We start from the raw sequence: 19559 nt of genomic DNA, 5'->3' as shown, positions 1-19559 counted from the left end.
CTGTCACTCAGATCCTCCAACCGTGGCAACATCCTTGTAAATCTTTTCTGAACCCTTTCAAGTTTCAGAACATCCTTCCGATAGGAAGGAGACCAGAATTGCACACATTATTCCAAAAGTGGTCTAGCCAGTGTCCTGTACAGTGACAACATCTCCTTCGTGATGGCCGCTACACTCACTCCTGCCCCCAACTCTCTTGAAATATCTGGTATGCTGCTGGCATCTTCCACCATGAAGACTGATGCAATGCACCTATTTAGTTCCTCCACTGTTTCTTTGTCTGTTACTATTTTAGATTAGATTCCCTACAGCGTGGAAGAAGGCCCTTTGGCCCAACAAATCCACACCGACCCTCCAAAGAGTAACCCACCCAGATCCATTTCCCTCTGACTAATGCACCTAACACTATGGGCAATTTAATATGGCCAGTTCACCTGACCTCCACATCTTTGGACTGTGGGAGGAAACCGGAGCACCCGGAGGAAACGCACGTAGACATGGGGAGAATGTGCAAACTCCACACAGACAATCGCCCGAGGCTAGAATCGAACCTGGGACCCTGGTGCTGTGAGGCAGCTGTGCTAACCACTGAACCACCGTTTCTCCAGTCTCACTTTCTATTGGCCCAATGTCCAGTCTTGTGTCTTATCGTTTTCATATATCTGAAAGAAATGCTTGCAATTTTTTTTATATTGCTAGTTAGCTGAACCTCCCCATTTCTTCTTCTCCCCACATATTGCATTTTTAGTTGTCCTGTGCTGGTTTTTAAAGGCTTCCCCATCTTCTGGCTTCCCACTCATCTTCATCACACTGCATGCTTTTTGTTTTGCTTTTACATTATTCCTGACTTCTCTTGTCTTCCTGTTAGTATGTTCCTTCTCTCTTGGGTTGAATTTTTGCTGTGCATCCTAAATTACCTCCAGAAACTTATGCCATTGCTCATCCTTCATCTTCCCTGCTAGGCTTCCCTTCCAATCAACTCTGGCCAGCTCCTCCCTCATGTTTTACTCAGTTGAAATACTGGTAGATGCAATTCCAGCTTCTTCCTCTCAAATTGTAAGGTGAATTCTACCATCTACTGGTCACTGTCCTGTAGGAGTTCCTTCGCCTTAAGCTCCCTATTCAAGTCTGCTTCATTTACTATCACCAAATGCACAGTTGCCAGTTCCTTAGTGTGCTGTTCCCACAAGCTGCTGCAATTAACCATCTTGAGGATATTCTACCCATTTCTTGGTATCCACTACCAATCTTATTTTCAGTCTACCTTCAGTTTGAAATCACTCATGGTTACTCTAATGAATCCTTTTCCATCTCCTGATTAATTTTATTCCCCACATCATGATTTCTGCAAGGAGGCCTGTGAATAACTCCCATCAGAGTTTTCTTTCCTTTGCAGGTCCTCGACTCTACCCACACAGATTCTACATTTTCTTTGACTCCGTATTCGATTTTGATATCTAATTTCTTACTAACATAGCAACTCTGCTCCGTCTGCATATCCTTCTGATTGGATGCATACCCTTGGATATTTAGTTCCCAGCAATGCATCTGTGCCCACAGCATCGTATTTGCCAATTTCAGTCTGTGTTACATGCACATTTAATTTGTTTTGTGTACAGCCTCGGTCTTTTTTTGATAGCCCTGTTTCTCACAGTTGTCCCCTGATCTGCTATGCCTGAAATTAGATTCATGACCGTTTCCTTATTCTCGCTCTTGTTACTGTTCTGAACAGCTTTGCTCCCCTTAAATTTGTGTAATTTTCAATGCAACTCAACCTAACCACTTCCCTCTTCCCCCACTATTTAATTTAAAACTCTATCCACGACTCTGGCTATGCGATCTGCCAGGACTGTTGTTTCAGCATGATTCAAGAAGAGCCTGTTCTGTAAGAGCTCCCTCCTTCCCCAGTACTGGTGCCAGTGTCCAGTCTTATGAAGATGTGATTGTACTGGACCTTTTTTAAAGAGAGTTAAAAACTAACAGAACTACCTGACACAGCACCAAGTGTTCTGAAAAAGATGTAATGTAACATTTGGTTGAACAACTTGATTCGTTGGTTATCTGGAGACAACAAAACAAATTTGAATTAGGCCAATCAGTTTAACTTATACCCTTTTTAAAAAATACCAAACTCCCAATCAAGTTTGTATTTAGTATATTGGCAACCATCTGATGCTTCGGGGGTATAAGGCTAGGGAAAATTGAACCATTGGGAGGAGAACTGCCAAGCCACCAGCATCTGCAGACTGCCCAGAGAGTAGGTATCTTAAAGGTACCTTTATCGATCAGTGACCTGTGAAACAGAAATCCCTAAGAAGAAGAAGAAAAGACCAGGGAAGAGAAATTCTGACATCTAGTTGGTTCTGTAAACTTGAAGTTTTGGTAAATCTTAATTGGGGGATGTTATTGGACTAGTATTATAGAAGGGAAGGTAAAAGGTTAGTGGAAGGAGATGGAAATAGTTGTTTAGTTAATTATTCTCTGTTATACCTTAAGAAATAAAGTGGTTAATTTTTACTTTAAGTAGTTCTTGGCCTATCGAATTTTCACAGATTACTACACAGGATAAGTGTTTTTTGTGTTGCTGGCTTAAATTAAGCAGCAGGGTCTACCATGTGTCGTAACAGGATGGGGGGCTCGTCATCTGGACTTGAATTGGTTTAGACAGATTTGAATAGACCTAGGGGTATGAAAAATCCTAGCAGATTTAAACATTTGCAGATTACTGTCCTACATAGGTGAGACAATTTGTTTAATTTTGGTGACTTGTCGTTGATTAAATTAAAAGTGAGAGAAATGGCTCTTAAAATTGCTAAAGAGGTTCTGGGATTTGAAGGTCATTCTCAAAATTGGTAAGAAAGTTTCGAAGGAAAGAAAAGGCCATACTTTTTAGAATTAGCAAAGAAATTCGATTTGGGTTTAACCAAGGACACAAAGCTGAAATTGTAAGGGAATTACTCAAACACTTGGGTGTGCCAGAGAAACAGACAAGTGCAGTACAGTTAGAAAATCCTGAATTACAATTGAGGAAAATGGAGTTAGAAGATAAACGAAGAGAGAGAAGATTCTTAGCTGAGCAAAGAGAGAAGGAAAGGAGAGTGGAAGAGAGAGAGAATTTGAACTCGAAGTTGCGACTTAGTCAGCAAAGTCAAGTTAATAGGATGGACATTAAAAGAGAAGGTGGTGATATGTATAAATATGTCAAAACTTGTCACATTTTGATGAGAAAGATGTGAAGCCACCTTTTTATTTCATTAAAAAAATTGGCTTTGCAGGTGGAGTTGTCTGAGGATTTATGGCTAATGCTAGTTCAGATTAAACTGGTAGGCAGGGTTAGTGAGTTACTGCACTGTCTGATGAGGGGTCAAGCAATTATGAAGAGGTGAAACAGATTATTTTAAGTGCTTATGAATTGGTACCAGAAACATATGGACAGCGGTTCAGAAACACAACGAAGGAACCAGGCCAGTGTTGTGTTCGAAAGAATTAAACATAGTCATTTTGATCGATGGGTGCATGTGTTGAAAATAGATGTGATCTTTTGAGGCTCGAAGAGAGGTTATTCTGCTGGAGGAGTTTAAAAACTCATTTACAGATATCATAAGAATTCATGTGGAGGAACTAAAAGTTCAGGAAGTGAGAAGGGCAGCAGAATTAACAGGTGAGAACATGTTGGTACGCAAAACCAGCTTCCGGCCAGAAGTTTGTCCAGTGAAGGATAGAGGTTGGGAGAAGAGGTGATTCTATATTAGGAAACCAAGAGCAGAGGACACTGGTCAGAATTTACCACAGGATAAAAAAAGAAGCCCAAGAGGGTAGAAAGGAGGTGAAAAGCCTCTGATGTTTCCACTTTGGTAAGGTGGGACATGTAAAATCACAGTACAGATTGTTAAAGAAAGCCATTGTGGGAAAAAATGTGGTAAAAGAAGCTAAGCCAGTGGCATTTAGTGAAGGTAGTAAAGGAGACCTCCAGAAGAGCCGAGCTGCAGGAGAGTGCACAGCCTCGGCAGGGGCTAGGTATGGAGTTAGTACCAGATCTCCATCAAGAATTTGCCTTTGTGGGTAAAGTTTACTCAGAAAAACAAGGGGAAGAAGGACAAGAAGTTATAATTTTGAGACACAGGATCTAACCAGTTGCTGATAGTAAGGGATGAGCGAATTTGCACTCTTTCTGATCTGTTATCAGAGAGCGTGGTAATTTATGGGATAGATGGACAGAAATTTAACGTAATATAAGATCAGATTGGAGTGCCAATTCAAGACTGGGGAAATTACAGTGGGAGTGATTGACAGAGTGTCAGTTTCGGGAATTCTTAGGAATGATTTGGCAGGACCCAAGCTAGGGGTGACACCTCTTGTTGTGGAGAAGCCCAAGTAAGACCAAGAAACTGAGGAGTTAAAACAGAAATATCTTGGTATTTTCCCAGACTGTGTGGTAACCAGATTCCACTATCATGAATCATGCACGAAGCGAAAACTAAAGAGAACGATGAAGGAGTTGAGGTTCAGTTAGCGGATATCTGTTTGATGTAATGATGCAGGAAAAACCTGAACAGGCAGAGGGTCAGACAGAAGTGTCTAGTCCTGAAAGGCAAGATGATAGAAGTTATATATGGAAGAATGTGTATTGGGTATGAGCAGGTAGGGAAAGAGTGAAGTTCTGAGTTTTGTGAAAGAAGGTTCAGCTGAGCATGACTCCGATCAGATAAGAACTTAGTTAACAATGGGGTGCTGGAGGCAAGGATAATGGTTAACAAGATGGAAAAGCATTCATTTTGTAAAGCCATTTAACAATATTAGTAGCATTCAATTTGGAAGGTTAGTTTAACAAGGTGAAAAGTATTCATTTCATTATGTGAATCCAGTTAAGGTTAAGGACATTCATTTTGGATGTAGGTTTGCTGACTGAGCTGGTAGGTTCATTTCCAGATGTTTCGTCACCCTACTAAGTTACATCTTCAGTGGGCCTCCGGGCGAAGCACTGCTGATAATTCCTGCTTTCTATTTATATGTTTAGGTTTCTTTGGGTTGGTGATATCACTTCCTGTGGTGATGTCATTTCCTGTTCTTTTTGTTGGGGATGGTAGATGGGGTCTATCTCGATGTATTTGTTGATAGAGCTCCAGTTAGAATGCCATGCTTCTAGGAATTCACAGATGACCTCATGACTCTGCACTTCCACCCTAAACATATTAAAACAATCATCTCCTATGGACTAGCCCTATGTATACATCGGATCTGTTCAGATGAGGAGCATCGTGATGGACACCTGAAGGTGTTCAAGGAGGTCTTCATAAGAATAGGGTACGATGCTCAAAAAGTTACCAGTTCTGATGGTGCCACAGCGAGAAACTGTAATGACCTCCTCAGGAGACAGACTTGGGATACAACCAATAGGGTATCCTTCGTTGTCCAGTACTTTCTGATAGCGGAGGAACAATGCCATATTCTTTGCAACCTGCACCACGCTATCAATGAGGATGAGCACCTACACCTCCACTTCACGCCTTTAAACAATTGCCACCCCTTATAAAGACCATTGTTGCCCTGAAGGCTGGGCAGTTTGTTGCAAACATCGACCACAACATTGTCATGGCAATCGCTGCAAGAGTGTCAATATGGATACCACTACTGCATGTGGGAGAGTCACCCACCATGTACTCCTGTGACTCAGCCAATGTTGTCTATCTCGTTTGCTACAGGCAAGGATGTCCTGAGGCATGGTATATTGGTGAGACCAAGCAGATACTGCAACAGTCACCAGACAGGATTGTTCCCGCCCGATGGGGGAATACTTCAGCGGTCAGGGACATTTGGCCTCTGATCTTTGTGTGACCATCCTCCAAGGCAGACTTCAGGATGTGCAAAAATGCCGACTGGCCAAGCAGGGGCTGGTAGCCAGGTTAAGGACTCATGAGGATGGCCTCAGCCAGGACCTTGGGTTCATGTCACACTACAGGTGACCCTACTACATTATACACTTTCACACTTGCATACGCACACACTCTCCGACTCCCACTCCCTCATCCACACACCACCTACAAGCTCACCCTCTCACACAGGCGTCTCCTCCAAAACGTACACTCATGCATGCAAACATACACTCACACGCACACACTCACTCTTTCTCATGGACTCGCGCACACATGTCTATAGAGTGAATTTGCATTGACAGAATGTATCTGCAAACATAATTCTATTTTGTACAAAAAACACACAACCTGCAGGCAGTCAATCCATGAAATATTTTATAAATTTCCTACCTTGGAAATAGATACAGTCTGACTCACGGTTGTGATACAGACAGACTAACCTCAAACCTTTTAATGTATTGTCTGAGCTGAGCTGTCACTTAGTTTTATAAAACTATCTTTGGATTGTGATTGAAAAGAAATTCTGAGATTTACATGTTGATGAACCAAAACCTGCGATCCGTTCTAAAAGATGAAAGACTTAACATCAGTCTAGATTTGTTCAATTTATTATTTCTGTTGTATGACACTGTAATCTTTTTCTATAAATTCTGTGTCTTATGATCCTTTTTCAAAGCTACCTGATGAAGGAACAATGCTCTGAAGGGTAGTGCTTCCAAATAAATCTGTTGGACTATAACCTGGTGTTGTGTGATTTTTAACTTTGTCCACCCCATCCAGCATCTCCATAACAGAAGACGATCCTTGATCTATGCTAATATACTACCCTCAACACTCCTAGCCTGTTATCTTAAGTAGCATAATGTGTGATACCTTATCAAGCGCCTTCTGAAATGCCAAATAACATTACAAGCATTCCATTCCCTTTTAACTGTCCTCCTTGATACCTGGTTATCCTCACCAAATTCTAATAAATTTGTTGGGTATGATTTTCCCCTTTCTTCAGTCAAGCTGACCCTGCTTGATCATGCATTAAAATCCCCATTACCTTGATTATATTAGATTCCCTGCAGTGTGGAAACAAGACATTTGGTTCAACAAGGAGGAGAAAGTGAGGTCTGCAGATGCTGGAGATCAGAGCTGAAAATGTGTTGCTGGAAAAGCGCAGCAGGTCAGGCAGCATCCAAGGAACAGGAAATTTGACGTTTCCGGCATAAGCCCTTCATCAGGAATTCCCTGGCTGTTCTCTGTTTGGCTTGCGATATAATAGTAGTTTTGTCCCAGTCGAATTCATGTTTGTTGTCTGTGTGTGTGGCTACTAAGGATAGCTGGTCGTGTCGTTTCATTGCTAGTTGGTGTTCGTGGATGCGGGTTGTTAGCTGTCTTCCTGTTTGTCCTATGTAGTGTTTTGTGCAGTCCTTGCATGGGATTTTGTACACTACATTGGTTTTGCTCATGCTGGGACTATGGAGACTTTACAATGTTAACAATTGGAAGGAAATAATAATAGATTGGATGCTTTAATGCAAGATTTACCCAGTCGATAAGACAAAATCACACTTTTTGCAGTCTACTTTACCAGAATTTGAGCTTTCCTGGTTTGGTCATTATTAAAATCTACACTAATCTCGCCGCTATTGTTAGTTTTTCTTGTGCGACCAGCTAGTTCAGGTAACCAGCATCCCTCATTCCCCATCTGTTAAATACTCTGCTATTGCCTCCTTTAAAAGATACTCTGACATTTTTCCAATAACGTTTTAAGCTAATTGGCCAATAGTTTTGTTTTTTTCTTTTTTTTTCTAAGTAAACATCATTAGAAATTTTCCAGTCCTTTGGGATTTTGATAAGAATCTAATGCTTCTTGGGAGATTATTGCCAATGCATCCATTATCTCTGTGATCACTTTTAATATCCTGGAAGACATTCCATCGGATTCTCCATTAATTTCCCTAGCACTTTCTCTAGTGATAGTTATTATATTTATTTCCTCTCCTCCTCTTAGCAATTTTGGAATGCTATTGTAAATCTGGATCCCCGGGAGGGGCCTCTCTGTTCTGCGATCAGTCAAAAAAACACTACCAGCTCGGTCTGGTTTCAGCAAGATTTAACAATTTTTTATTTCGTCGGGCGTAGGTTATCTAGCAATACTAGTTATGCACCTCCTGTGTATCCTGGAAAAACTGCTGCATTTTAGCTTAATAGAGATCTGTCTCTTAACAAACAGAACAGCCTTAATTGCAAAATTAATCCCAAAAAAATGTTACAACATGGCAAATAGACATAAAATTGAGCCAATGATATTTCCTGGGAACTGACTTGTTTGCACATCTTTATCTCTCTGCACCTATGTCTACAAGGTCAGCTAGGATACTTTAATAATGTCATATCTTGGTTAGTTATTTCATACTATGAACAGGGCATTGTTTGCTAATCTCTTCCAATTAGTTCAGGAATGCAGTTTTCAGCAGGATTAGATGCCATTGTAAACAAAATTGTTAATTTGCTCCTTGAAGCCATTTTGTTATCTTATTTTATGTTATTTGCATTAAGAAGCCATTTTGTTGTTAGTAAAATGGTTGTTCCAGACAATAATCCAGATTTTAAATCCTCACTATTTAGTGTCTTCTACTGTGAAAACTGCAACGAATTAATTAAATTCTTCTCCCATTTCCTGAATTCCCATTATCTTTCCCAAGCCTGATTTCTTAGAGACCTAAGTTGAATCTGTTCATACTCTCTCGCATGTGCTCACCTTTGATACGCAATCCTTTCACAATCTATCTCTGTACTCATTCCTTTGTAATCACACTCGTTTGTGTTTAACACAGTTGTTTCTGACCCAGGTTTCTCACTCTTGTACTGACATCATAAATTAAATCTGCCTCATTATACATCAACAGATCCAAAGTAGCCTCATCACTGGTTGGATGCACAACCTATTGTTGTAAGAAACTATCCTGAACACTCTAAATTTTTCCTCATGACTACCTCCACCAATCAGAAGATCTCAATCTAATGTGAAGATTGAAGTCACTCATAATTAATGGAAGTCTTTCTTTATATGTCCTTATTATCTCCTGCTTTATTCTCTGTCCTTCCACATATCTGTTTTGGGGAGCCTATAGATTACCCATAGTATGTTGTTTCTCTTTTGGATTTCTTACCTCCACCCATATGAATTTGGCATCTTCTGATTGTTGCAACTCTACTAGGATGACATGCTAGAAATCAAGCACTCCTATTCTCAGATTAGTACTAAATTTTAGATTTTCAAGAAGTAAAAATAATTCCCTAATTTACCTGGTTGAGAGCAAATGCAGGCCAAGTTTCTGTACTTAGTAAATAGCAAGAATTTGTAATAATTACTATTTTTATGTAATTAAATTTTAAATACAATTATAAAACTTTCTCAAGTAATAGTAAAATTAAAACTCAAATCACATTATAAACTTGTAGGTAGCAAAGGGAAAAATTGATTATTAGATTTAGATTACTAACATTAGATTAGATTACTAACAGTGTGGAAACAGCCCCTTTGGCCCAACAAGTCCACACCAACCCGCCGAAGCGCAACCCACCCAAAGCCCTACATTTACCCCTTACCTAACACAACGGGCAGTTTAGCATGACCAATTCACCTAATCGCACATCTTTGGACTGTGGGAGGAAACCGGAGCACCCGGAGGAAACCCACGCAGACACGGGGAGAACTTGCAAACTCCACACAGTCAGTCGCCTGAGGTGGGAAATGAACCCGAGTCTCTGGCGCTGTGAGGCAGCAGTGCTAACCACTGTGCCACCATGCCGCCCAGTTATGGAAAGAGGAAACTGGTTGTTCCGTGGTTGATGATTTTATGCTTCTCATGCTGGTTAGAGCATATGTCTCTGACTTACCAGTTAAATGTCACAGCTTACTGTAATTGATGAAGAAAACCAGGTCATCTTTCCTTCAGTAATAAAATGTTTTCTCTGCAGAGAACAGAGACACTGCTCCTCTGCTGGTAGAAATCAAACACTTTGGCATAACCTGTAACAGTCCTAAGCTCATAACCAATTTACATGGGAGTTGACCCGAAAAATGGCCCTTGTGCACAGAACCCTTTGATTCCAATTCATCTGCAACAACTTCAATCACTGTGTTCTAGGGGCTATTTACAATGTTTGGCATGAGTTTTTTATTACAGTACTGAAGTCTAAGTGGGGGTTCAGGTTATGGAGCAGGGACCGCTGAGGTTAAGATGGTGGAGAGTTTTTGACATGTTCTCCATATTTCTTGTGCAACTATGATATTGACAGAGCAGGAAAAGTCAGAGGTGTGACAATTACTTATCTTTTCGTTGCGTTGGTAATTTGCATTTTGCTATGTGAAATGGATGTTTATTAAAGCCAGGATCAAGTTTATTTTAATTATAGAGTCATTCAGCGTGGAAGCAGATACTTTGGTCTCACCAGTCCTGCTGAACATAAGCACAAATTAAACTAGTCCTACCTGCCTGCTCCTGGCCCGTATCCTTCAAAACCTTTCCTAATTATGTAATTATCCAAATATCTTTTAAATGTTGTAATTGTATCCACATTCACCACTCCCTCAATAAGTTAATTCATATGAACCACTCTCTGTGTAAAAATAATTGCCCCTCATGTCTTTTCAAAATCCCTCTCCTCTCCCCTTAAAAATGTGCCCCCTAGTCTTGAAATCCATCATCCTAAGGAAAAGGCACCTACCACTAACCCTATCTATACCCCTCATGATTTTCTAAACTTCTATAAGGTCACCTCTCAACCTTCTACATTTGTCCAAGCAACATTGCTGTAAAGCATGGTCCTCTCGAGCTTGTTCTCAAATTTAAAAGGCAAGAAATGATCTGACTAATAACCATCAGGTTTTATTTTGTATTCTCCTTGTCTGCTGGCTGCAACTGGAGTAAAGTATCTGCTTTTCTTTCAGAGAATGCCAGCCAAAACTTTCTCAGATGGTGAAATGGTCATGGGTCGTTGGCCAGGTAGTCACCTGTACTATGAGGTACAGGTGACTGGTTACAACAAGAGCACCCAGCTGTATGCAGTCAAGTATAAGGATGGAACTGAGCTGGACCTGAAAGAAAGTGATGTCAAGGTGATTTTTTTTTGATGCTGAAAACTTTAAGATATGAAGAAAATGCCTTGCATGCAATTGTACTGTAACCATAACCTTGCATTTCACATTGTTGCTGTACAAATTTGTAGGTATTAATTGCTTTAAGTACTGAATTTGAACTGAATCTGGCTACAATTAATTAATTGCTGTACATGTACAAAGTAGTCCTCCAGTGGAATTTACTTCCTTCCTTTGTTTTAGCTTGAATCTCCTGTGCTGTAGTGGTCTCTGGTGCTACCTAAATTGAGATCTTATATTAGTAGTGTGTTGAAACAGGCCCATGTATTGTGATGGAAAATTCTGAAGATTCATGCTATATTTAAAATCTTTTGCTGGAGAAAAAACTATTGTCAAAAGAAATTGTTGGAACAGGAAAGTTTTGGGTTTTTTTCTTCTCTGTTAACAAATCTATCCTTTAGTTTTGACCCTCTGCATGCTGACTGATCTTTTCACTACACCTACTGTCCAGAGTGCAGTAAAGAGTGGAAGTTAACGCATTACATCTAGTGGCTCTTTGTTCCATCTGCAAATGTTGTTTGACCTACTAAGAGTTTCTAGCAGTTTTTTTTGTTATTTTTGTTTGATTTTCAGCATCAGCTGTATATAATTTTTCAGTTAAAGATATCTGAAACTTGACAATCCTCCACTTTTCTATTCTGTCTCTATTTAAGCTGCTAATTTGAAAAGAGTCCTCCTCACATTTTTTTTTTGAAGGTATTTGCATTGGTATCAGTCATTACCAATGCATCACACTCAATCATTTTTTTCAATATTGAACTTTGATTGTATCATGTTGTGGGATATGTCAAGCCAAATCTGTTTCTGAATTTGTTCCATGTCCGATCTATGAATTTCTGCAGAAATCATTCGAAGGCCTTGTGCTTAAAATTAGTGTTGTTTGATTAGATCAGATTCTCTACAGTATGGAAACAGGCTCTTCAGCCCAACCAGTCCACACCGACCCTCCGAAGAGTAAACCACCCAGACCCCTGACTAATGCACCTAACACCATGGGCAGTTTAGCATGGTCAATTCACCTGACCTGCACATCTTTGAGAGGAAACCGGAGCCCCCGAAGGAAACACGCAATCACTTGGAGAATGTGTAAACTCCATACAGACAGTTGCCCGAGGCTGGAATTGAACTCAGGTCACTGGCACTGTGAGGCAGCAGTGCTAACCACTGAGCCATTGTACCTCCCCATCAAATCCCTACTGTGTGGAAGCAGGCCATTCAGCCCATCGAGTCCACACTGACCTTCTGAAAGGCATCCCACGCCGACCCACCCTATCCTTGTATTTCCCATGGCTAACCCACCTAGCTTGCTCATCTCTGGACACCACGGGAAATCCACCTAATCTGCACATCTTTGGACTGTGGGAGGAAACCAGAGCACCCAGAGGAAACCCACACAGACACCGAGAGAATGTGCAAACTCCACATGGTTAGTTACCCAAGGGTAAAATGGAATCTGTGTCCTTAGTGCTGAGGCAGTGGTGCGAACCACTTGTTTGTAAATCGTTCCAAAACATTTATGGATCATCTGAGTGTTATCATTATTTTTTTCAACTTTAGTGTGTGTCCATAGAAGAGTAATATGATGCCAATTAAAAGAATAGGAGCAAGACCACCTTTTGGGGTAGAGTGAATGGTAACAGACTTCCAAAAGAAAGAAAAGATTAACCTGGTGTGAGAAGTAATGTTATGAAGTGAAGATAAGTTTAAAGGTACTTGTCTTTATGAAGAAAATTCAGGACTGACATTTGTGAAATTCATGGAATAAAAGACCCAAAAATCTGGAGAAATAAATTATTGTATCAAAAAATGAAAGAAATGTAAATGTTGGAAATTGAAAACAATAGAAATTGCTGGAAAATCTCAGCAGGTCTGGTAGCATCTGTAGAGAGGAATTTGTTAAAACCCCCCCCCCCCGCTTCTGAACTGATGGTGGCCAGGAAAAGGATCGTTTTTGTACAGAAGCTGGGGAGGAAAGCAAGTAAACAATGTAAATAATTGTGTCACTCTTTCACATTGGTGTGGAACTATGTTATACATTTAACCCATGCTGCATTGAAGAACACTAAATTCATTATTTTTATTTTTTTTTATATATATATATAATTAATATATTTTTAAAAAAGTTGTCTTGATGGAAGCTGTGAAAGAATGCAGGTTTCACAGTCACATTTTGGATATGAAAATGTATGTCCTTGTGGAATGAAGAAGAATGGACTACTGGGGTATATCGGACACAATTTGATTGGAGGCTGAACTACTTACAGTGCAACACACTGGGGATGTGAGGTTTACTTTTAGCAGGAGATCTTATGATTTGACCAGTGGTCAGTGGGAACAATGTGGCTACAGCTGAGACCGATAAGCAGGTACAGAGGGCAGGAGTGCAGGGGCGCTCAGCCTTTGCATTTGTTTAACAGATTGTTTCAAATAGTTTGGATGGCAATAGTATTTAAAGTATGATGAGCCTGTTGTTCATGGTAATGTTGTACAGAAAGTCATGAAAGCGGGGAGCGAAAAGGAATATAGTGATAGTAAGGGGCAGTATAATGGGGGAATCAACACTTTGTGGCAAAGCGTGAGGCAACGCTTTGTTGTCTGTTCAGTGGCAGGGTTCACTACATTCTCAGCACTATAGTGATCTTGCCTCTTAAGTGCGGGTGGAAATGCATTGGAGGCAGTTCAGAGAAGCTTTACTAAGAAGTTGGAAGGTTAACATAGGAGGGAAATTTTGGATAGGCTAGATTTATGTCTGACGGAGTTTAGAATATTGAGGCAACTTGATTGGAACATATGAGTTTCTGTGATACCTTGACGGGATGGAGGTGAAAAGGATGTTTACTCTCCTGGGAGAATCTAGAACCTAAGGTCTCTTTCAAAATAAGCGATCACCCATTTAAGAGATGTAACAAGAATTCTTTTTCCTTCTTCTACTTTCATAGTATTTGGAACTATTTTTCTCAGAAGTTTTGAATATTTTTACAATAAGAGTAGATAGATTCTTGAGCCCAAAGGAGTGAGGAATAAGGCAAGATTATGGAGTAATCAGATCAGTCATGATGTTTGTGAGGGTCAGAGGCGGCTCTGGAGCAGCCTCCAGCCAGCTTTGACCTCCTCTCCAAATTTATTTTCCACTTGCCTTATCCGCATGATTTTGACTGTTGTTCAGCATCATCTTAAAAATTAATTTAGTAGTATTTACTTGAGTAAACAGTGAATAATGGATTTAGAAAAATAGTGAGAACCATTTGATTTATGAGCATAATGTTAATTCAAGTTGATGGATATTTAAAATATATGGTGGAAGTAAAGCCATAATTAATTACTCTTTTCTGTTTCTCCCCATAGCCCTTAAATTATTTTAGATCGAGGAAAAGCCGTTCTAGATCATCTTCTCGACAACGTAGTCGATCGCGATCACGTTCTCCTGCTAGAACACAAGCCCCCAAGCGTTCAACCTCTCGAGGTAGGGAGACTAAGAAACCTGTGCAGAAGGAAGAAGTGCAAAAGGAAGATGTGCCTGCAGTGAAACTTGTCCATCAGGTGTGTGAAAGTCCTGTCAAAATTTGAATAAACTGTGGCCTAAGATGTGTGGTTATGTTGTTAAGTTCTTTTTCTCTGAGCTTCTTACACACTTGATGCAACTGCAACATGCCAACTTCTGTGAACAAGCAAAATTTATTAAGCACAGTACAATACGAGCTGTGGAGAAACCCTGAACACTCTTCGCCATGCATGCATCCTCTCTGAACAGGGAAGCTCTCTGAACAAAGGAAACAGTCCTTCCTTTATACGAATCTTTACATCACAGTCACTAATACCAACAAGGCAACCCACCCACCCCGTCACTCCCTCACAGTCACATGCCACTCAAGACGCAATGCAGTGACCACATCATTTCCAGAAACAGTGTAATGTAAATCATCCCTTAATGGTCAAATCTATTGCAATTCTTTCTTTTAAAACTGTAGGACGTAGTCAAATTCCAACTGTAGTATTCTTATTGATTCTGGATAGGGGGTGAAAATGTAAATAGTAAGCGATGACCATCTAAGTGGTTCTGAATGGCAATGGCAATGGAGATGATGATGTAAATTTCTTACAATCTATCTGTAAGTCAGAGGCATCCCACCCTAGCCTCAAGACATCCAATTACCTGCAGGTCAACAGAGCAAGTTAACTCTTTAATGTCACAATGTGACTATATTAGTCTCAAACTCATCCTCTTTATCCTTAACAGCCATCAGTATGGCTGGAAATGAGAATGGAAGCAAAGAAGGCAGTCTTGTGGTGTCTGATCATATACTACAAACTCAGTTGCCTGTGTTGAGGTTAGCAGTTAGACTAATTATTAAGAGGTGGGATGGTTGGAAATGCAGTGACATTTTAAAGGAATTTAACTTAATTGGTCTGAGCATTACATCAGTTGATATGGCAGAAACATGCCTATTTTTCTGGGAGCTGGTGCTCAGAAATAGAAAAGAAAGTAAAAGGTGAAAATGAAATACCATTTGCACAAGTGTTGATATTGATTTGGCTTTTAGAAACATCCATGCAATGAATACGGGCAAAAGTGTGCTAGTACCTTGATTGGTGGCTAATACAATTTGGTGTGTCGGAATACATTACTGTTGAGTCTAAATAGAATTAGCAATTTTGTGTAGCTATGTTCAGGAAGGCCAATTTAAAGCATTTTGTTAAATTCTGAGGAACACGATCTTTGATTTCTAAGTTGTATTGCTTTTTCTTCTATGAGAAGCTTCAGGAGAATAGCACAAGCAGCAAAACTACCTCTGTGACAGACTACAAAGAGGAGACTGAGGAGAACAATACCAAGAATACCTACAGAATTATTGAGGTAATCTCTTCTCCAGTATGCTGATAGACATCAGCATTATGTCGATAGTACAAAACATTACAGACTCTTACAAGGATCCATTGGCGTCAACTTTCTTATTTTAAGAACAGGAGTTGGCCATTCAGTCCCTTAAGCTTGCCCCACCATTCTGTAAGATTATGGCTATTCTGCCCCATGCCTCAATTTCTTTCATACCAGCTCCCCATAAAATATCTGGGAATTGAGGGCTATCTACCTCCTCTGTAAATACGTTGTGATTTAGGGCAGCGCAATGGCTCAGTGGTTAGCACTGCAGCCTCACAGCACCAGAGGCCTGGGTTCGATTCTAGTCTTGGTGACTGTGTGGAGTTTGTACATTCTCCCTGTGTCTGCGTGGGTTTCCTCCGGATGCACTGATTTCCTCCCACAGTCCAAAGATGTGCAGGTCAGGTGAATTGGCCATTGCCTGTAGTGTTAGGTGCATTAGTCAGAGGGAAAGGGATCTGGGTGGGTTGCTGTTCTGAGGGTCGGTGTGGACTTGTTGGGCCGAAGGGCCTGTTTCCATACTGTAGGGAATCTAATCTAATCTTAAACTCCAGAGAATTCACTACCTTTTGATAAATTCAATCACCTCTCAGTTTTAAATGAGCATCTTTTTTATTCTGTAACTATATCTCCTAGTTCCGGATGCTCCTCCTTGGGGCTTGTATGTTTCAAAAACATGGCAGTTCATCTTTTCCAAACTCTGCTGAAGGCAGGCCTAATCTGTTTAACCATTCTTGATGACCATGATGTGGAGGTGCCACTGTTGGACTGGGGTGGACAAAGGTAAAAATCTCTCAACACCAGGCTATAGTCCAACATGTTTATTTGGAAGTATAAGCTTTGAGTGCTGCTCCTTCATCAGGTAGCTAGTGGGGCAAGATCATAGGACACAGAATATATCTTAAAAGATCAAATGTCATACAACTGATGCGATATATTGAACAAACCTAGATTGCTGTTAGGTCTTTAACAGCAGTGGTTTGCATGTTTCGATTCATTAATACATAAATCCTAGAACGTCTTTCAAGTCACATTCCTGAGATAACTTAAGGTTTTATTTTTAAAAAGTGACATCTCAGCTCAAATAATTCACTAAAGGTATGAGGTTCGAGTCTCTGTAACCCAATCTTGAGTCAGACTGTTCTGTTTCCAAAGTAGTAATTGATAAAATGTCACATGCCTACAGATTGTGTGCTATTTGAACAAAATAGAATGTATCTGCAAATGCAAATTAATCCCACTGACTTGTATGTGTGTGCACGTGAGTGTGATGGAGTATATGCCTGTGAGAGAGTTTGCACATGAATGTGTTTATGAGAGAGCATGTGTGTGACAGAGGGTCTGTGGGAGTGTGATCATATGTAAGAATGTGTGTGACAGAGAGTATATAGTGTCGTGGGGTCACCTATAGTTTTACATGAACCCAAGATCCAAACTTGGCTATCAGCCTCTGCTCAGCGACTCTGCGTTGTTGTGTATCCCAAAGTCCACTTTGGAGGGCGGTCACCTGAAGATCCAAAGCCGAATGCTTAGACTGCTGAAGTGTACACTGACTTGAAGGGAACATCCCTGTCTGGTGATTGTTGTTCATCTAGTGTCATAGTGTCTGCTTAGTCTTGCCTAAATACCATTCCTCGGGGAATCCTTGCTTGCAGTATATGGGATAGATGACATTAGCTGAATATCTGTCGTGCATGAGGGTGGTGTCCTCATGTGTACTGATAGTATCCATGTTAACACTGATAAGTGTTGCAGTGGTTGCTATGACATGGTTGAATGGTGTTGTGGGTGATGGTGTCCTGAAGGCTGGGCATTTTGCTGTGAACAATAGTTAAGGTTTGGCAATTGTTTAAAGGCAAGAAGTGGAGGCGTAGGAAATATCTTGGTGAGGTGCTCACCCTCATTGATAATGTGTTGCAGGCTGTGAATAATATGGCATAGTTCCTGTGTTACCAGAAAGTACTGGACAATGAAGGGTACCCTATGGTCATATCCCATCTCTGTCTCTGAGAAAGTCATTACTGTTTCTTGCTGTGGTACGTCAGAACTGGTGATCAACGAGTTGAGTGTCGTGTCCTGTTCTTATGAAGATATCCTTCAGCACCTTCAGGTATCTGTCATGTTCCTCCTCATATGAACACATCCTGTGTATGCGTAGGGCTTGTCCGTAGGGGATGCTGTTCTATCATGCTTAGGGTGGACGCTAATGAAGTGCAGCATCGTGAGATTATCCATGGGCTTGTGGTCGAGTGAGGTACTAAGATGCTGTTCTTGATGGAGGTGTGTGTGTGTGTGTGTGTGTGTGTGTGTGTGTGTGTGTGTGTGTGTGTGTTTGTTCAATAATGAGACTGATTCTGAAGAGTAGTCCATGGTAAATCTGACGGTGGGGTGCAACTTGTTGATATCACTGTGTAGTCATTTCAGTGACTCCTCACCATGGGTCCAAAGGAAGAAAATGTCAATATATCTGGTATATAGAGCTGGTTGGAGGTTCTGTGTAGTGAAGAGGTCTTGTTCAAATTTACGCATGAAAATGTTAGCATATTGGGGTACAAATTTGGTCCCTGTGGTTGTTCCTTTGTCTGGATGAAGAGCTGGTTGTCAACGGTGAAGACGTTGTGGTTGATGAAGCAAATGATTTGTAGGATAGTGCCTGACGTTTGGCAGTTGTTGATATTAGGTACTCAAACTGTTGCATCAATGTCATCACTTTGGGGTTGCTGGTGTAGAGCGCCAAAACGTCCATTGTGATGGGGAATATTCCTCGTTTGACTGGTCTGTGGGAGCTGTAAGAAATCTATGGTGTTGCGACAGAAGCTGGGGGTCACTTGTACAATGGGTTTCAAGTTGCCCTCGACATAGCCAGAGAAGTTCTCACACAGGGTCCCGTTGTCTGATAGGATGGGTCATCCAGGTGTGTTGGTTTTGTGTATCTTTGGAAAGCAGAAGTCCCCATTCGGGAATTACATGGGATGACAGTGTGTAGAGTACTCTGCAGGACTGGATCAAAAGTCTTGATCAATTCGTTTAATTCACAGGTGTGTTCTTACCAGATTGGCCAGTAGTTGCCTGTAGTGTTCCTGGTTGTTCAGTTTTTGGTACACTCCCTTGCAGGAGTCCATTCTATCCTGAATGACGATGGTTCCTCCTTTGTCTGCTGGCTTGATGACAATATTGCGATTGGTCTTGAGAATACGGGTGGCGTTGCATTGTCATTTGGTGACATTTTGCTCTCTCTTGTGAATGCGGCTGATGAAGCTGGCATTTACACGTTTCCTGACCGTTTGGGCATACATGGAAAGTCCAGGCCAACGGCCCTCCAGAGGGGTCCAAATTGACTTCTTTGGATGCTCCACTATGGATGACGACTGTTCCAGTTTATCGGTTGTCTCATTGGACTCGCTGCTGACATCTTGGAAGAATTCCCAGAGTCTCATTTGTCTGAGGAATTGCCGCAAGTGGGGTCCATTTTGGTGGTGGGGCAGAAATTGAGAATCGGCTGAGAGCTTTAATCTTTTTTTGTTTCAAGGTTTCTTCAATACATCACATCAGTTGTGTGACACTTTTACTACAAATTCTGAGAGCTTGTACTTCCAAATAAACTAGTTGGACTATAACCTGATGTGTGAATTTTTAACTTCATTCTTGATAA

The 19559-nt window shown here is 40.8% G+C and overlaps 1 protein-coding gene across 2 annotated transcripts in view; it reads left to right on the top strand.

Annotated features, from left to right (window-relative positions):
* lbr (lamin B receptor) overlaps positions 1 to 19559 on the top strand; it is a 90026-nt gene that overhangs the window by 11712 nt on the left and 58755 nt on the right. The window contains exons 2-4 of one of the 2 annotated variants that reach the window (XM_060847977.1): positions 10822 to 10989; positions 14374 to 14568; positions 15785 to 15883. In XM_060847977.1, coding sequence (XP_060703960.1) covers positions 10825 to 10989; positions 14374 to 14568; positions 15785 to 15883 — 459 coding nt within the window. In that variant the 5' untranslated portion in view covers positions 10822 to 10824. Of the gene's footprint in view, positions 1 to 10821; positions 10990 to 14373; positions 14569 to 15781; positions 15884 to 19559 lie in introns of both variants that reach the window. The other variant, XM_060847966.1, reaches the window with a different exon arrangement.

The sequence above is a fragment of the Hemiscyllium ocellatum genome, chromosome 3 (assembly GCF_020745735.1).
Source record: "Hemiscyllium ocellatum isolate sHemOce1 chromosome 3, sHemOce1.pat.X.cur, whole genome shotgun sequence".
In the NCBI taxonomy this organism is placed as follows: domain Eukaryota; kingdom Metazoa; phylum Chordata; class Chondrichthyes; order Orectolobiformes; family Hemiscylliidae; genus Hemiscyllium; species Hemiscyllium ocellatum.
Note: the sequence above shows the minus strand (reverse complement) of the source record. Positions and strands in the feature narration are given on the sequence as shown.